This window comes from Oreochromis aureus, linkage group 20, assembly GCF_013358895.1.
Source record: "Oreochromis aureus strain Israel breed Guangdong linkage group 20, ZZ_aureus, whole genome shotgun sequence".
Lineage (NCBI taxonomy): Eukaryota > Metazoa > Chordata > Actinopteri > Cichliformes > Cichlidae > Oreochromis > Oreochromis aureus.
This window is the reverse complement of record NC_052961.1, coordinates 5,459,452-5,479,424: the sequence shown is the minus strand read 5'-3', so window position 1 is coordinate 5,479,424 and position 19,973 is coordinate 5,459,452. Positions and strand designations below refer to the sequence as shown.

The window sequence follows — 19,973 nt, the reverse complement described above, 5'->3', positions numbered from 1 at the left end:
AATGGGACACAGCTAATGAGAGGATGGGGAACAAGTGGGGAAAAAGCTGACATAAGACAAAGACTATCAAAGTAAAACAGGAAGCCAGAGACTTTCGCAAAGACACAAACTCAGAGACACAGACTTGACACTGAGACATGACTGACTGGATATACAACATGGAACACAAGGAAGACACAGTGACCCAAACTGGGAGCTAGAACTATAAAGATAATATAAACAGAAAACCACCAAGAAAACCAAAACCCTGAATAACAAATAATCAAGGAATATAACTGAAACACAAAACACTGGGTCACAGAACCAGTGCCGTGACACTATGGGTATTAAAGGTACTGTGCTGCACTGGTTTGAATCATATCTAACAGACTCCAGTTTGTTCATGTAAATAGGGAGTGCTCTTTCAACACAAATATTAATTATGGAGTTCCACAGGGTGCAGCCCTAAAACCCTTAGAAATATGGTGTCTACCCTGAATTGCATTATTTTGGCCTCTCGTAGCAGGATATGTCCTTCAATGTCCACATTCAACAAATATGTAAGACTGCTTTCTTCCATTTGTGCAATATCTCCAAAATTAGAAGCACCCTGTTTCACAGTGATGTTGAAATATGTGTTCATGCATGTTGTGATAAAATAAAGTCTGAGGGCTGTGACACTAAAACGCAAAGTGTAAAACAACTGCAGCTCAATAGGAAGTGTTTCTGCAACCTCCTTCCATCAGAGGCTAGAAAAGAAAAATACAAACCTGCAGTACTTCGATCTTCCACTAGTGTCCTGACACAAGACTTCACAGCAGTGTCAAACAGTCTGTTGGAGACCTCAGTTTGGTGAACTATCTGTCCCATTATGATACAATGAAAAAAAAAAACACAGAATGAAATGTGGTTTGAAGCTGGATCACAAGCAGACATTATGTTAACAACGCAGAAAAAGAAATGAGGAAGTCACAGTGAGTTCCTTCTTTTAACATCTAACTTTATACATGAGTCCAGTCTGGTCTGCGGTATTTTTTTTTTTTTTTTTTTGCTGCTTCTTTCAGTTAATGCAGCCCATGAACATGCAGCATGTCATTTGCAAAAAGGTAAAATAAAAATTAAGAGAAATTGTGTAAAATTGGGGGGGGGGGGACCCTCTATGCCTTATCTGGATGTCAGTGACTTCTATCTCCTACTTTGGGGAGCTTATTATCCACCAGGGTATCTGAAAAAGACGTTGCTAGTCTTGTTACAGATCTGCTAGGGTGTTCAGGCATATGCAGAACAGCGATGGGGAGAGAGCATCTACTTGCTAAATCCTGCGCCTAAAGGTAACTTGTGCAATTGGCTTGAAGTTGGCTTCTAGTTTTGTTCACTACATCCCCCCTTGAATTCCTGCTGAAAGATCTTATGGTCATGTTGACCTTGAGTAGTTCTAAGTATTCCAGGATCCATGTGTGAAGCAGGATTCTACCAGGGGCTGGTGTTTTGCCCCCTTGTTTTTGCCAACTCCTTTTTCTGGCATGCCCTGCTCATGTGCCTGTTCATCTTGGCCGCTATGATGCCTGACAGGAGCTTCCACATTGTGCTGAGGAAGGTTATTGGTTGGTAACTGGATGGGACCCATCTCTTCTGGAATCCTGGAATCAGGACTGTCTGATCCCAGGACTCTGGGTTTGTCTCATCCATTAGCAGCTTGTTCATTTGTGCTGCCAGGTGCTTGTTGAATACAGCTAGCTTCTTTAGTTTGGTGTGAAACATGTCAGGACCTTGTGCTTCAATTTTTCATGTTCGACTGACTCACAAACACCCTGAGCAAGAGGAACATGATCTGACTGACAAAGGCAAATTTTACTACTGTATGTTTGCATTACTTACATCAGTGGCATGTTTGACTTCCTGTTTGTTGAGGTCGCAGCTGGTCTTATCAGACAGTATAAGGCAGGCAACTAAAACCAATTTCCTGTGAACAACAAGAACAATAATGTTAGTGGCAGGACATCGGTCCACAGAGTCACATTCGTACTTTGGTCATCACAATTTTCTTATAGAGGCCTTCTTAAAATGATGCAAAAAATACTGTGATGCATCAGTCTGTGCGTGAAAGGATGTGAATTGCTCCACATAGCTGTTTATTGTAATACTACACATATCATTACAGTATAATAATACTGTATTAAAACTAAAAGCATTTCACTAATGTTGTATTGGAGTGACTTTCAAACGTTTTGAATTTGACAATTAGTAGTTTTGATGTTTGATGTCTAATACTGACCAACATAAAGTGATGAAATGTGTTCAACCACAGTGAGGAAATATTGTAATAAAACATTTTAATAATGAGTAAATGAGGCTTGATTTCGACCACATTGTGGGCTTTATTAAAAGTAAACATGATTTTTAAAAATGCTTCCAGGACAGATGCCATCTATACTTACCTCTAGGCTCATTAAACTTTACTGTATGATAATTACTGATATGCAGGAAACATCTGATCTGGTTGTATCTCAAGAATTTTACTGAATCTTTCGATCTTTTATCTGCTCCCTTTAGGAGTCACCAGAGCAAATCATCTGCCTCCTTCTCACCTTATCTCTAGCATCCTCCTCTCTCACACCAAAACTCTACATGTCCTTGTTCACTACATCCATGAATCTTCGCTGTGGTCATCTCCCTTTCCTCCTGCCTTATGGCTCTTTTGTCTAGTATATACACTATACCCTTACTTCATTCTTTTTAGTCCTCACAAGTTTTCCACCATCTATCCTCCTCTGTCTCGCTCTCTGTTTTCATTAGTTTCTCACTACATTTCCATCTCTATCCATAATCACTGCTGAAAATTCTTTCCAGCTTTATGTCTCTGCACAGCCAATCAATACAATTCCTTTTTTCTTTCCTTAATGTCCAGCCCACATTAAGCATGCTGCAACATCTCCCTTTGTTTGCATAGCCTCCCAGTACTCCTGTATACTTTTCTCCTTGTCTTTTTTATTATCTTTGTCCAGAGGAAATATCAAACTCCTGCTTGGCAGTTTCCCTCAGCACTACAGCTGTATATTGTCAGTCATCTCTTGTTGAAGCGTGTTCACTACAGCCGTTTCCATCATTTTCGCACCATTAACAACCGTGTGCCCTTTATGCATTTCTCTCCTTTACATCGTACTTGCCCCACACTTCCTCTTCGCCTCTGTTCCCTTGAAGTCTGTTCATTGTCCACTGAAGTCTGCTTCAGTCGTCACTCTCTCCCCCCAGTGGCACTCTTTAACACTTAATCAAACTTACTGCAGAATTCCTCTTTTTTTCAAACTGACATCCAGCCTGTGGGGAAAACTCACTGACAACATTCAACATCACACCTTCAATATCCAGCTTTAATTTCATGATTCTGTCTGGCACTCTCTTCACCTCCACAACACTGTTTATATACTCCTGCTTCAATATGACCCCTACTTAATTTCACTTCCTGTCTACATCATGGTAGAGCAGATTGAAACAATGGTTTCAAGTGAACAAGCATTTAAATGACACAAGACATGAAGCTCTATTTTAACATTAAAACACATTATCCTGGGTTAAGCTCAGGCAGCAGTCCATGCAGATCAGCTGAAGCTCATCTAAACATGCTGTTGCTGAGAATTAAGAGGAAGAGACAAAGAACTGTTGAAATGGTCAATATTAGCCAATCATGTAGCCTCAACACACACTCAAAAAAGTAAAATTTGGGGGTTATTGCATTTACATGACTCCAACATGTAATTTGAACACAATGAATTTATGTTTCTAAGGTGAACCTAAAAAAATCATATAAGATCTACATGAAATTTACCAACTTAACACCTCTTACATTTATTCTTGTTGATATGACATGATAAAATCTAATAAGAGTCGTTAGCTGCCTTAAAGACCCGCGATATCACAAGATCACGTGAGATTTTAAACAACAGGAGGCAGGAAAGCACATGGTTTGCTTTGCAGTCATCTTGGAAAGGTAAGAGTGAATCTGTCTTCATCCATCCAAATGAAAATACTTTTTGCGCAAAGATATCATTAGTTTGTCTATTCTTTTCAGTGATATTTATTCACATTTGGGTTTTTTGTTTGTTTTTTAAAAATCTGTCTGTTTATGCCATTTTCGCTAGCTAGCACGTTAGTACAACAATATAGCACAATGTCAAGCTAGCACAAGTATAAAAGCCTAATGTGAAAGACAGCTACTTGAAATGTAGATATTGTTTATAACTTAACCTCTGCAAATACGCTAGTTGGGCTTTACCACAGGAACTGTTGTGATAAATACAAATTTTATGTATGGGTTGTTTAAATGTGTAAGTTTGTAAGTTGCAATTGCTGCACAGTAGTTTACTTAACAATTGATGTATGTTTTTAGTACAATGAGGAGGAAAAACTAAACATGAACTGATATTTTTTCTGTTTTTTAATTTTTTTTTTAATTAAAATATTTGTCTACTTAATAAACTTAGAGACTTGCAGTGCCCTCCTTTAAGATAACACATGTTTAATTGTGAAATGGTATTTTAGGTAAGGTGATCATTTTTAATTTGAAATTTGCGGGACTGATTTATCTAATCTGTTTCAGGACGCAGCTGCCATCCAACCCCATAAGCCATCATCAAGTTAGTGATTTTAACATATATATATATATATATATATATATCCCACTTTGTTTCATATATTTATGTGTGTGCGTGTGTATATGTGTATGTATATATGTATAAGTGGGAAGTGAGATAGAGTATATTTGTGTAATTTATGTATTTTTCCTCTGTGTATTAAGACTGTTGCTGTTGAAGTCAGAAGACAATGCATCCTCAAAGGTCTTAGCGTGTACCTGAATGAAGATCCAGAGAAGCTGGTGAAGGATTACCTGGTATGTTAATTTGCATTTATCCTTATCTAATGAGATAATCAAAGATAGGCTCAAACTACATATAAAAAGCTACATACAAGAAATTTGTGGCTTTAAAAATTACCTTTTAAAAATAGGAAAAGTAAGGGCTTTATTTTTCTCACTAGATACTGCACGCACCATTCTTGAGTGTTTTATATTAACCTCATAAAATAATATCATCACAGAACTAATATCATATAATGATTCACCCATTCACGCACACATTCATACAAGTATTTCTATGTAGCATTCACATAATGATGAATGTATCAGGAGCAACTTGGGGTTCAGTATCTTACCCATGGTTAGTTCTGGTATTCAGACTGGAGAACCCAAGTACACAATCCAGTACACAACTTGCTCTACCTCCTGAGCCACAGCCACCCCTATCGCAACTAAATATTTTAAAAGACAGGACTTTGTTGAGGTATTGAATTAGATTGTCTTGAGTCAGAAAAAATGTCAGGCAGTCATTTTTTATTACATTTACATTATTATAAAGTTTGAATGAATAAAGCTTTTAGGTATTTTACATGAATTCTCTCTCTCTCTCCCTCTCTCTCTCTCTTTTTAAAAAAATTGTTTTTAAGGACGTTGACAAAAGCATCGCCACTGCCATAGCAGAGACAGTTTTGGAATCTGTCATTCGATCAGAGGGTGCGGAGCCTGGTGATGACCCTCTGGATGTTATGATTGTTCTAGAGGGGGTAGAAGTAATGGGTGAGTTGGGCAGTGTAGCTTTTGCAGTGGCAATGTTGCTTGGTCTGGTCTACTCACTAAACTTGAGCTACCCTCCGGAACTCAGGTACACCTTTGAGGTTCTGCAGAAGATTCTTATGGAATTGGATGCACACAAACTATCCAACAAAGTACAGGTTCTCAAAACTCTTCTTTCTCGTTGAGAAATGTTGTCAATACAACAGCTACACCATGTATCTGGACCATGAACCTGAAAGAACTGCAGACAGATGATACCATGCATTTTGTATTCATGTTGTGATACACAAAATTGGTGATATTTGTTTTTTTTAAGTGCATCTCTTTGACCTTCAAAGTAGTTGTACTGGTAATCAGAAAATCACTTGATTCAGCCGTTCATTGTGGTTAAAAAAAATGGTTTAAACAGGTTATGTTTCCACCATGTCCACTAATTTTTCTTCTGTGATATAACTTGCATTAGATGTATTCTTCACACGTGATGTGAAATTTGCTATAGATACAATAAATTGGAGAAAACGATAAGATCTGTATGACTTTTTTTTTTATTTAAGTTTTAGATATTGTAATAGTGCAATGCATGTTATCCAGACTCTAGAGTTTGTTAAATACTCCAAAAAATTACTCTTTAAATGAACTTAAAATAATCATGGAAAGAATTTCCACATTATTAAATGGCTTTCTATTAGCATTAAACACTTGTGTTGGACTAACATAATTTGTATGAGTTGGTTAAACTCAATTAACTTGAGTTGGAACCAAATTTAGTACATTAGTTGGAGAAAACCTACAGAATTGAGTTGGAACAAAACCCTTAAAGTTGGATCAACACTATTATCTTATATTGGATTCAAATGCAGTAAATATGTTCATTCATCAATCTTTAATTAAGTTGGTCCAACTTGAGTACATTAAGTTGGAATTACAGAATTGCATAATGCTAAAATAAAGCAATTTAATCACGTGGAAATTCTTTCCATGATTTTTTTTATGTTCATTTAAAGAGTTATTTTTTTGAGTGCATGTACGCAGTTCTTACATCTACACGTATACAGAGGTTTGCAGCTCTTTAGAAGCTGTGTTGTGAAACTTTGTGCAGGCACAGCAGAAGTATCATAGCACATTTCACAGATGAAAAAATACTTTGGATGTGGTTGTATGGGCTCAAATTGTGGTCATAAATATTTTGTACTTGTAAATCAAATGCGTAGTTGTTGACTGAGTTTTGTAACCTTGTAAACCAAAATATCTGAAAATTTTATGTTTGTGCAATGATAGATGAGAATTTGTGTGTTTGTAAAAAAATATTTACACAAGTTACACATCTTTTTGTTAAGGTCTGGTTACAGATACAAAGCAAAAAACTTCGTGTAAAATTCTGCACTTGTGTGTGAGTTGCATAAAGTGCCCCTCTGACTGCCAAACCCATCTGTTCTCTGATTGGATTGTTACATTTGTGAGTTAAACGGAATTGACCGATCAGCTGAAAGGAAGAAAAATCGTGTCAAAATTCGTACTCGTAAGTTGAAACTCACACACAAGTGAGGGAACTTGAGCGCAGAGTTTTACACACAGTTCTTTGCTTTGTATCTGTAACCAGAATTTAACAAAAAAAAAAAAGAAGTGAAACTTGTGTAAATATTTTTTACACACACACACACACACACACACACACACACACACACACACACACAAATTGTCACCTATACCTAGCCTGGGAAATGAGTACCAGCACAGGACACAATTGCTGGGGTTCTTAATGTGCAGTCTTTTATTGTTGGTGAAGACAGAATAAGCAACAGAAAACAAATGTCGTTGAGACGGTGATGTACACTGTCTTGTTGGTATTCTGGTATTCTAAACAGTACTTAGCCGGAACCCAAAGACTGCTTGGTCAAGTTAACTTCCTGAACTATCTACAACACATGGCAGAAGCCTGAAATTAAGACAGTGAAGACTAGAGGTGAGACATGATCATTACTGAATATTTAAAATAATAAATGACAGATTTAGTGATATTTTCATAAACTATTTATTTACCAAATCAATAAACAGCATGGCAGGGCAAAATATTTTTCTAACATGGCAAACTTTAAAAAGTGAAAGGAGACAGAAAGACAGGTGAGAAAGAATAAAACTTAATTGACTTTTTGATGGCATTTTACACACAGTAGTGGTACAGAATCCAGAAAATGTGGGAAAATACTGTCATCATACTGTATACAGTACTTACTGATAAAATGTTTTCGAGAGTCATTGGCCCCTAACAGTCAGATGAATGTTCGGTAGAAGGCGGTAAAATCGCACAAGTTCCGGTTTCATGTGATTAACGATGCTCCGTGTCTCTGTCAGCTGTTTTACTGAGCCATGAGCTCCATGAAGAGAGTCCAGTGATTCCACTAGATGGATCCTTCCAGCGTGATCTCCAGGATCCAGACCTGCACACACTCAGACTGCGGGGATTTATCTGCCTTGTAGGAGGATCGCATCACTCACCCCGACTGGTGAGAGAGCAGGAGTGTGTGTGTGTGTGTGAGAGAGAGAGAAAGAGAGATTTGAAGGCGTGAAGGCGTGCGTGAAGAAGAGAAGCAGCATTAAACCATCAGAGCTCAGAGCTGACATGAAACACACTTTGGTCTGCTTCATCTTCCTCAGTGAGTAAATTCTCTTCTTGTTTCTGTCACTTTCTCTGTTCTAAGTTTTATTTGTCTCCATTTTATTTTCATTTATAATTTTTTTTGCGACTCACTTCTCCATTTCTTTCTTGTCTCTCATGCTTATTGGTTTCTGTGGTTAAACTGTGTGAAGTTCGGAATTTAAATGTTTCCACAAAACTTTTTTTGCACTTTGCAAATTATTTTTAGTTTCACAACAGTTTGACCCCCAGAAATTTCTACTTTTTTATTGTACATTGAATCTGTAATCAAATACTTTTCCTCTACTCTTCTTTGAGAGACAAACTTATAATAGTAGAGCTGATGAAACCACACTCTGTGTTTCATTTCTGCTTTTAATGAGCGGAAGAGCAACAGCACAGTGAGCGGTGACAAAGTGAGAACTAGCAGCACATTGAAAACGTTCAATTCACATGCAAACATATAAACAGCTGATAGTGATGATAATGATGATGATGATGTCATCAAAGAGAAATTAAAGTCAAATTTCATTTTTGTATCTTTTTCACAATCCTTAAACTCTGAATCTTCCACATCAGATGCTTTGTGTTCGTGTATAAAACAGGAAGTTTGCTGTTTGCAAATACAAACAGAAAAATGAAGTTAACTGAACTTCTGTGATCAGTTCAAATTAATAATCACCTGTCACATTTAATCTATTGTAAGATTGTAACTGATGATTGTTCATCCTTTCAGCAGCACTTCAGGATGGAAACACTGGTTTGGTCAAAGCACAAACTCTCACCCACAGAGCAGAGGAAGGAGGAAACATCACAGTTGCATGCAGCTTTTATTTCTCTGGAAGCAGGAAACTGTTCTGTAAGGAAAAATGTGAAAATGGAAACATTCTTGTTGAAACATCTGATGATGCAGCTCAGAACGGCAGATACAGCATTAAATATGAAAACAAAGGCTTTTTCTCATCTGATATTATGTATGTGAGCATCAAACAGCTGAAACAGTCTGACTCAGGATGGTACAGGTGCTCTTTGGACAGAGTCTTGTTGACAGATGGAAACGATGATTTTGAGCTGATTGTCACAGCAGGTGAGTTTCTGCTAACAGTCGTGTTTGTCTCTGAAGGTGTGACAGAAGTTTCCCGTCTCAAAGGCAGCTACTTTTCTTTCAAATCACCTACAGATGTTATATTTATCTGAAACATCAAGTTTCATCAGTTCTGCTGTCAAACAGCCCATAACCACGTCAGTCACATGCAGATATATAAACTGCTTCAAGTGGTCTTATTATGACTCTGATGGTTTCATTGTTCACAGCTTCAACCACTTCAACACCAAACGGGACTCTGAGACCTTTTTCAGCTTCAGTGTTTCTCTCATCAGCCTCCACACCACCAACAACACAGAGTTTCAGCTCAACTTCAGGAAGCTCCACACCTTCATCAGCCTCCTCTGGAAGTTCAGGTACGTTATATATTTTTTATATGTATGCAGATTTGCATGTGGTGAAGATCCACTAATGATTGAACTATCTAGAAGTGACAGACTGTGAGCTGTGGAAGAAAAACAGACAGAGTAAAGCATTGTGGGAGCTGTAGTTTTTACTGAGTGTTTGAAGCAGAATGAGAAGCTGCTCAAGTTTTACCAGAAAGTACAACAGCAGGTACTCAATACAGAAAACTTAGTGAAACTATTATTACTTTCTATGCTACTTCATTAAATAATTTCATGCAGAAGGAAATTGATTTCTTCTGATTTGTTTTTCTGTCATGCTCGATAAACAGTTTGTCACCTAAATGTCTGAGTACTGTGTTCAGTCCAAAAATACATGTTATACTGTATGTGTAGAACTTTACTGCTAAATGAATCGACCTTGATTCCACATGTTTACACTGTAAGTAAAAGAAATCCTTTCTGTTAAACTCATGCAGATGTGCTGATTTTTGTGCGTCTGATTCTGGTCGTAATCATCACCGTCTTTTTAGTAACTTCATTGATTTTCTACATGATGAGGAGGACCGCTAAACCCAGAGGTGAGGCTACAGGAAACACGCACGACTCTTTAGTTGCGCTGGATATGTCCTGCTGTCTCTCCTGCCTCAGGTGTCACCTTTTTCCCATCACCAATTAAAAGCACTTAAGGCCAGAGAAAGGTGAGCTCTGGTGCCAGAGAGCCATGTTGGTGGTTGCAGCTAGTGACCTGTGTTTGGTGATTGTTTGCTCCTGCTTGGTGGAGAGGAGTGTTTGGTGACTAATCCTTTTTTTTACTTTAAGTTTACTGACCGATAGATGAGATTTCGTTTAAATGGTGATAGCGGCTTAACCGTGTCTTTTAGTTCAGTTACTAACAGAAGCATTAATAAAACTCTTTAATTTAACCATTTTGCCTCCCTGTCTCCTTTTTTCGACCCGGACACTTTTTATCACTTTCCCTCATCCCCTGGACCTTTTTAGGGAAACGTAACAAAGAGTCATCCCATTAAACCCTTTAAAAACTTAAACACAGTAAAATTTTGAAATACATATCATAGGGAACTTGTTTCTGTCCAGAAAATATTAATGTCCCCACAACACGACTAAGACAAGAAAAATGACAATTAAACTCCTGAAATGAGCTTCCAACTGTGGGTCAAATATTCTCAAATTCAGTCTGTCAGAAGTTCTACAATGATGCAGTTTATTTACTGGGAAAAGGAATGTCGTCCTGTTCTTGTCTGTTAGAGGATTCTAGCTGCTCAGCAGTCCTGGGTCTTCTCTGTCATGTTTTTGGTTTCATGATGCTCCAAATGTCTTCAGCTGGCCAAAGGTCTGGAGTGCAGGCAGTGAAGTCAGGCTGTTGTAGTAGATACAGAATGCAGTTTAATATTGTTTTGATGAAATATACCTATATTCAGTGGAACCCCGGCTTACGAAGACCCCATTTAATGAAAAATTCAAGTTACTAAGGCACTTAACGGCAATATTTCTGCCCGTGGTACGGCAAAATGCCCGCGTAACGAAATCCGCTGGCTGAGCCCAGAATGCCTTCCGAATCATGTGATAACCCCTTGGCTTTCGTACTTGCGTTTCGCTGTTCCACGTGAAAGACGTATTGTTGTTGCAGTGCGCTATTTCGTGTGTTTTTTGTTTGCAATTAGCCTATTGTTCATTCAGGGGCGATTCTAGGATCAGAGCTTTGGGGGTGCTGAGCACCCAGAGAGCTGCCCAGCCAGGCAAAATAAACTTTACACGTCACAATGAGACTTCTTCCCTGTCTCTCTCAGTCCCTGCATCCTTAAATGTCTCCAGTTGTCCCAAGTTCCCTCTGACTGTCTCCTTGGTGCATTTAAGCCCCTGTTCCTCCCTGTCCTCATCGTCTGTTGTCTTCATTTCCGTTATCAGTCATCATAATTTTACCATCTCTGTGCAAGTCTGCAAATTTCTTTCTTAAATCATAAGATTCTTAAATTCACCAAGTCTCTCTGTGCCTGGGTCCTCGTCTCAAAACATGACATCACTGTTTTGTACATTTTAACACAATTTAATCCCCACATTTGAGAAAGAAAGGCAAACACTTTTTTTGAAAAGTCTGTAACAAAACCATCAAATCTGATAAAGCTTATTTAAATGCTGCAAAAGAAGAATGGATTGGAATAAAAAAAAAAATTACATATCCTAAACTTAATTACTGGGGGAAAATGATGAATGATGCTCATACTGAGTAAGAAGTAAACTGAGTGCATTTGGACAGAGATTCACTTTTAATGTGTATGTATAATATAATACAGATTAGAGCTGGGCGATATAAGATTTTTTCATATCACGATATGCTTTTTTCATTTCAGGCGATAACGATATATATCACGATATAAGCCAAATAACTATATTTGTAAGATTTAAATGTGCCGTTGCTCACAAGTAAAATGTGAAATAATCAGCAGCTTGTTTTAATTAAAATATTTATTTCCCATAATAAGTTCAACAGGGTAGATGTACTTAAGGAACATGAGACTTCAGTTTCAGATAAAGGCAAATATTGTAAACTACACAAAAAGGCAGCCGCTAAAGCGTTTAAGTTTCAAAATAGAACAAACAAAACAGACTAAATTGTCAATTCCACTTAGAAACAAAATTTTAATTCTAAAAATAAATCTTAGGTCGTTTTACAGAAGAACAGACAAAATTGACTAACTTCTGTCAATATCAAATAAACTGAGAACTAAAAGGAAATTCTCAGGCTACGTCCACACGTACACGGGTATTTTTGAAAACGGAGATTTTCCGTTTTCGTTTTAAAAAATAATCCCGTCCACACGTAAACGCAGAAATGAAGGAAAACGCTGCTAGGAACATGCCAAAGCAACAGGTGGCGATATATTCCTAACCGTGTAGAAATGTTGGCCAATCAGAAGTCTAGAAGCCTCGGTAGGAAATAGTAAACAAAGATGGGGCATAGAAACAGAACCGAGTCGTATGTGTGGAGGACAGTAACTATGTGTGTATATGTAAGCATTTAAACACCGCAGAGAGTACAATTAACAGTAACAGTATTGTAGAAATTCATTTCACCGAAACAATAACGTGGCGCACAGTGTGACGTCAAAAAAGGCGCACATCTTTGACGCTGCGTTTTCTCCGTTTTTCTTGTCCACACGTAAATGCAAAACGGAGTTTTCGAAAATATCCACCCTGGCAGGTGTTTTAGAAATCTCCGTTTTCAGTGACTGAAAACGCCGTTTACGTGTGGACGAAAGGTGCAAACGCATAGAAAAATCTGCTGCGTTTTCAAAAATACCCGGTGCGTGTGGACGTAGCATCAATCTCTCCTTGTTGTATAGCTTAGCTTTTCAAACAGTTTTAACAGTTACTTTAGTCTGACAAAAGCCGAATGACGAATCAGCGCTTTCAGTCAGAGATTGAGCATGCACCGGTTTATTGTATATCCAGACTTGCTTTCGGCACAATTTACAGTGCGTGCTACTCTGTTTTTTGTCAGACTTGAAATAGCCGAAATACCTTCACACTACGGAACTTCTGTGGCCCTTCCGTTTGACAATCTCTCCAGCATTGGAACCATCATCTGTTTTTTTTCTTGGTAACCTTCGCTCACGCTCTCGGTTGATTTTTCTCTAGTCGGCAAACTCCTTTCCTTCATTACCGGGCAGCCCGGCTGCAAAAACAATACACATGTGCGCCTTTGGCGCTTGTGCTGTACGTAACAAGTCATGTGACGTGACGCTGCGGCTGTGATTGGTTCGGCTCTGCGCTACTTAATTTGGATTGGCTGTTCTTTTTTTTTTTTTTTTTTTAGAGGACAAGAGAGATGAGGCCTATCGCAATAGTTTAATTTTTCTATCGAGAAAAAGTTATTTCGCAATACATATCGTTATCGTTTTATCGCCCAGCTCTAATACAGATACATAAAAAACACTCCCAAAAGAGAATAAATTATTACAAATAAAAATCTTTACTGCAGATACTAATTTTACTAATTTAATAATACTAATTTTGTGTTGTAAGATTTATGAGTTTCATGCTTTCATAGTGGTACTTGGGAGAGCTTGACATTTTCTCAGGTGGTACACACTGTAAAAGTTTGAGAAACACTGATAAGTGTATGTGTGCTTTTGGAAAACATTTAAAGCTGCTGTACAGAATCTTTGAAACAAGCTAGCTTAAAACACTTTTAGAATATAAACAGAGCACTGTGCTTCTCTTTACAGCTCCTCACTCCACCAGGGCACCGTTTGGCACTTTCTGATACTGTACTGCGGCAGTCATACAGACAACTGGACGGTCCAAAAGTTGGCCTACCTATTACTGGCTGAGGTTTTAGTAGAGTTGTGGCTGAACCACATAAAAATATATCATTAATTTTAATCTCCCCAATCAATGATAATGTTATGTTGGAATGTTGTTAAAGAGGGTCAAAAATGTTTCAACCCAGTTTGTTTTGCAGATTCTGTATAGCAGCTTTAATATAGGGAGAACGCAACTTCCAGACTGTATGAGTAAAATCAGGTTTTTTCTCTTCGTCAGTTTAATAGTTTCTGTTTTGCCTGTCACTGTTCCCTGTCTGTTTTCTTACCTGGTTCTTCCTGACCTTGTACTTTCTCCTCACGTTCCCCTCTTTCCTCTCTCCCTCTTTGGACTGACAATCATACACAAATAGATTGGATTCAATTAGATGAAAAAATTACATTAATATGAAAAAATACCATTAAGATCACTAACAAAAAGTCCTCTCTCAGTGTACTTTCAACCAAAAGGCAAATAACCAAACCACATGAACATCTCATAAAAGATATAAATATTGAAACACTGATCCAACATTATTCTTGATTGACGGATCATTTGATTTTACACTTTTACCTGAATGTGGCTCCTTTTTTGGAAAAAACTTCCTTATATCCCTTATGAACCTGGCTGTCTGTCTGTACACAAACACACACACACACACACACACACACACACACACACAACAGGAGTTATAAGGTTAATGGGCATTCACTCAGTTAGCTAGTTAGTATCCATTTCAAACAGGACAGTGGTAACAACAGCAGGCTACGGACAATTTTAAGTTTTAGATTTTCAATTGGCTATATACATGTCAGTGGGAGCAACTGGACGGTCAAATGTCGCTGATTTTACTACAGAGCAGGACGGATTGTAGAGTAGCAAACATCGTCGGAAAGCATGTTTTCAACACTGGAGGTTACCTGGTGTAATGTTTTTCAGCTAAAAAGAAACATGACTCCTATCTAACTACATAAAGAGTAACTGCAGGTTAAATGCAGCTAATATGTCCTGTTTTAAGCCAGGCACTTACACCTCCGCTCCGCTGCGTCCCAGCCACTCTGGCAGCAACTGCGCTAGAGCCAGAGTAGGGGAGAGCCGAGCTGGAACAAACCATTTTGTGAGGGGGGGTGTTATCTATACTTTTGTTGTTAAAATGTTATGTCTCAACCAAGTACTGTATGGTTTTATATATTTTAGCAGTGTGTCACACAGACAGCAAATATTGTCCAAAAAAAGTAAGAAATCTTTGGGGGTGCTTTGATTCATTTTGGGAGTGCTGAAGCACCCCCAAAAATGGGCTAAAATCGCCCCTGTGTTCATTCATAATGGGGCCGAAAAAACTTTCTGCAAGTAATTCGGGTGAAAAAAAGAAGCGTAAAGTGCTCTCGGTGGAAACAAAGAAATTATTGATAAATATGAGCGAGGTCTTCCTCCACCAAGAACTTCGTCTTCAGCCAGCATCGCTTCACTCAAAAGGCGATGGAAAAAGGTGCTTCGACTTACGGAAATTTTGACTTACGAAAGACCCTCTGGAACGAATTTATTTCGTAAGTCAGGGTTCTACTGTATAAGACCTTCCCTTAAAAAGATGTCTGGAGCATATGTTGCTCTAAAACCTGCGCACACCTTCCAGCATTGATGGCGCCTTTTCAGGTGTTTAAGCTTCTACTTCCACAGATACTCATACACCCACGTACCATCAGAGATGCAGGCTTTTGACCTGAGAACTGATAATAAACGGGATAGTCCTTCTCTTTAGTCCAGCAGATGCAACATCCAAGAGAATTTCAGCTTTTAATTGATCTCACTACAGAACAGTTTTCCACTTTGCTTCAGTCCATTTAAATTGATCATTAGCTGAGAGAAGACTCCTTTACTTCTTTGAAACTTCACCTCTTTAAGATGCTCTTTTTATACTGAGTCATGTTACTGACCTGTTACAAATGAGTTATTCTTCCAGCTGTTTGTGTTTAGCAATGCTTATTGTTCTAGCCCTTTGTAGCCCTCATACCAACTTTTTGAGGTAATTTTGTGTTTCATGACAATGTAAAAACAAAGCCTCATTTAAAAAAGTGATTTTTTTCATTTTCTAATGAATAAAATATCAGTTTAAGAGACTTGGAAATCATTGCATTGTTTTTATTTATATTTAACACATGCCCGACATTCTTGATATTATTTTTGAAAACTAAATTGAAAATAACTTTTAAAGTTGTTGGGACTAAGAACAATGACTGATTAAAAGAAATTGTCATTATTGATAGGCATGCTCCTTTTTCTTTAGTATTAATCCCTCATTGGCTTTGTCTGATCCTTTCAGTTCTTCAGATGTAGTTCCTCGGGTTAAAGACAGATGTTTATCTTCTGATGTGTTTCAGGACCTCCTGTGGAATCTGAGCGTGCTGACATCACACAGGTGAGTTTTAGGAATTGTGAGACACCTGAGCTTCATCACAGCTTGAAACGTATCAAACAGCAGGTTTGATCTCCTTCTGCAGGGCAACAACATATATGTAGAGATCAGAGAGGAGGACAGACAGAGCAGCTCACCTCCTGCAGGAGTGTTTTCAACAGATGCTACACCAAAAGCCTCCAACCACATGGAGATGAAAACAATAGACCTCCACAGCCTCTCCGCCTCTCCTCAGAACAAAGTAAGTAAAACTGTGGTCTGATTTTAAGCTCTGAGGTCAGAAACTTGGATCTAGATCACAGTTTGTGCATTAAAGTAAATTATCAGTTATCATTGATAGATATTTTATACGATTGCCAGTATTAATGCTTAAACATGCTGCTTTTTAGTGATTATTTGTTGCATTTAACAGAAATTGCATTTTTTTTTGTTCATTCTCGTTTTATTAACAAGCTGAGGGCAACTGTTTTTTTTTAAGATTTCATAGATAATTATTTCTTGTACACATATTTTATCTTCTCTCAGAGTGTATCTGTATACATTTTATTCATTTACATCATATTTTCAGAGATTGAAGTTTGATTCCTTTAGGACTGAAGATGACATGAATGCAGCTGATTACACTGAAGTGGATTTCTCCCACTATCGTGCCACCAACAGCGCCCCCTGTGGTAATGCAGTTTATGTTTGTACTTCATCCCCAGGTCCATGCCAGCCCTGCCGACCACACCACAGATGCTTCACCTCCTCATCTGTCCAAAAACATCAGTAGTGATGCTGCTGATGGAACCTCGGTGGCTAACAGATGAACAGAATCCATACAACAGTATATTTTTCTGTTTATGACCATCTTTATAACTTGCTGTCAAACAATTACGCTGAGAGTTGTTTTTATTACAGCTACTTTTAATTTAGTTTAACAGATGGCATGATGGTATGACTGACAGGCTGTTCCTGGAGCAAGATCCTTAAATGCAGTCAGCAAAAAGGCTCCAGGTGGCAAACTTCATCTATTTTATGTTAGTGTGTCTTTTAATCAAACCACTGGAACTCAGATAAACTTCTGTGTCACCTGTTACTGTTGTCATCAGTCAGACTGAAACAAACACAATAAAAAGACAAAAAAAAAATATGTACACTCGTAAATATTTCCCTACTACAATGTTCAAGTTTCAGTAGTGACTGGATGAAGGTCTGAACACCAGATTGAATTTATGATGCACAATTTAAAAGAAAAGTCTTAAACATTTTATCCATCCATTCCCTTCAACAAGAGGACTGGAGCCTTTTTCTTGGCTGCCATAAAGTGTGAGGCAGAGCACAACCTGGACAGGTCACCAGCCTGTCGCAGGGATAACACAGAGAGACAGACAACCATTCACACGTCTGTGTAGCTTCTCAGTCGTCCAGGTCATTATAATCTAAGGAGCTCTGAAAGAAAGCAATTGGACTTGTTTATGTTTGGTGACAATGGTTCATCTCTCATCCGAGAGATTTCTTCAGTTCTACAACCAGATGGTGAAGAGTCCCAGGTATTTAAACCCTAGAGGGTGTCGTGGCTTAATGGGGTTGTCCGATAAGACAGCAGTCCCCAACCGTTTTTGCGCCACAGACCGGTTTATGTCCAACAATATTTTCACAGACCGGCCTTTAAGGTGTCGCGGATAAATACAACAAAATAAAACCAGTACGGTACCAAAAAAAGAATATTTATTCATAACACACAGGAAAAGACCCAGGGACACCGAGTTAACAAGCTTAAAATTCACTTATAATAAAATCTGTTTTGTGAATTAATATCTTGAACCAATAAAACTTTATATTTAATGAGGTTTTTTTTTCTGTGTATTCACAAGCATGATTTGTACATGTTTTAAACAATCCATGTACAAAACATGTATGTGGATTCTCCTTCAGTCAAAAAGCTACAGTTCGCAATCAGTTAGCTGTAGCCAACAGCTGAAAGAAAATGACCCTCACTTAACATTACACAGGATTATATATGGAACTGTGCTTCTGTCTGATTGGTCAAAACTGTTAGGGAGAGGCTGTGGTTTAGACTTGGCCTTCCCTCGTTGGTGGACAGGATGGTCACAACCTCTTTGCAAACCTCTTTCCCTCAGGTGACATCTGGGTTAGCAACCTGCCTCTGCTATTTCTGTATGATGACTTTTACCCTGGTTACACGTCCCCGTCTCTTTGCTCAATCTGACCCTCCCCCAGTCTTCACTTCCCCATTTCTATACTGCCCCGCACTCTGGTCTGCACAAAAAACTAGTGTGTGTGTGTGGGGGTGTGACCTCATCAGACCACAACCACACACACACAAAGGTGGTTTGAAGAGAAGCAGCATTAAACCGTCAGAGCTCTGAGATGAAACAAACTTTGGTCTGCTTCATCTTCCTCAGTGAGTAAATTCTCTTCTTATTTCTGTCACTTTCTCTCTTCGAAGTCTTATTTGTCTCCGTTTTATTTTCATTTGTAGTTTGTTATTGTACGCTGAACCTGTAATCAAATACTTTTCCTCTACTCTTCTTTGAAAGCAAAACTTATAATAGTAGAGCTGATGAAACAACACTCTGTGTTTCATTTCATCTTTTAAAAACTGGAAGAGCAACAGCACAGTGAGCGGTGACAACCTGAAAACTCTGGATGATTAGCAGCACATCTAAAACATTTCACATGCAAACATAAAAACAGCTGATGATGATGATGATGATGATGATGTCGTCAAAGAGAAATAAAAGTCAAAACTCATTTTTGTATCTTTTTTACAATCCTAAACTCTGAATCTTCCACATCAGATGCTTTGTGTTCGTGTATAAAACAGGAAGTTTGCTGTTTGCAAATAAAAACAAAAATGAAGTTAACTGAACTTCTGTGATCAGTTCAAATTAATAATCACCTGTCACATTTAATCTATAGTAAGATTGTAACTAATGATTGTTCATCCTTTCAGCAGCACTTCAGGATGGAAACACTGGTTTGGTCAAAGCACAAACTCTCACCCACAGAGCAGAGGAAGGAGGAAACATCACAGTTGAATGCAGCTTTACTTGGTCTGGAAGCAGGAAACTCTTCTGTAAGGAAAAATGTGAAAATGGAAACACTCTTGTTGAAACATCTGATGATGCAGCTCAGAACGGCAGATACAGCATTAAATATGAACAAACATATATGACCTCATATCCTACTCTGTATGTGAGCATCACACAGCTGAAACAGTCTGACTCAGGACCGTACAGGTGCTCTTTGGACATTGCTTGGTGGCGTGATCCAAACGATGATTTTGAGTTTCTGCTAACAGTCGTGTTTGTCTTTGAAGGTGTGACAGAAGTTTCCCGTCTCAAAGGCAGCTACTTTTCTTTCAAATCACCTACAGATGTTATATTTATCTGAAACATCAAATTTCATCAGTTCTGCTGTCAAACAGCCCATAACCACGTCAGTCACATGCAGATATATAAACTGCTTCAAGTGGTCTTATTATGACTGTGATGGTTTCATTGTTCACAGCTTCAACCACTCTGAGACCTTTTTCAGCT

General features: G+C 38.2%; 1 protein-coding gene and 1 long non-coding RNA gene across 2 annotated transcripts in view; one reads left to right on the top strand and one right to left on the bottom strand.

Moving 5' to 3' along the window:
* Positions 1-8,047: 8,047 nt before the first annotated feature.
* Positions 8,048-14,365, bottom strand: LOC120435253. The gene is made up of 4 exons (XR_005609600.1): positions 14,305-14,365; positions 10,923-11,070; positions 8,923-9,097; positions 8,048-8,106 (listed from the first exon to the last, which is right to left on the bottom strand). It is a non-coding gene; the product is annotated as an uncharacterized LOC120435253 (long non-coding RNA).
* LOC120435244 overlaps positions 8,099-19,973 on the top strand; it is a 35,347-nt gene continuing 23,472 nt past the window's right edge. Inside the window, exons 1-8 of the mRNA XM_039604403.1 lie at positions 8,099-8,259; positions 8,977-9,327; positions 9,555-9,701; positions 10,169-10,270; positions 16,394-16,431; positions 16,514-16,669; positions 17,133-17,254; positions 19,388-19,510. Coding sequence (XP_039460337.1) covers positions 8,226-8,259; positions 8,977-9,327; positions 9,555-9,701; positions 10,169-10,270; positions 16,394-16,431; positions 16,514-16,669; positions 17,133-17,237 — 933 coding nt within the window. The 5' untranslated portion in view covers positions 8,099-8,225 and the 3' untranslated portion in view covers positions 17,238-17,254; positions 19,388-19,510. The remainder of the gene's footprint in view (positions 8,260-8,976; positions 9,328-9,554; positions 9,702-10,168; positions 10,271-16,393; positions 16,432-16,513; positions 16,670-17,132; positions 17,255-19,387; positions 19,511-19,973) is intronic.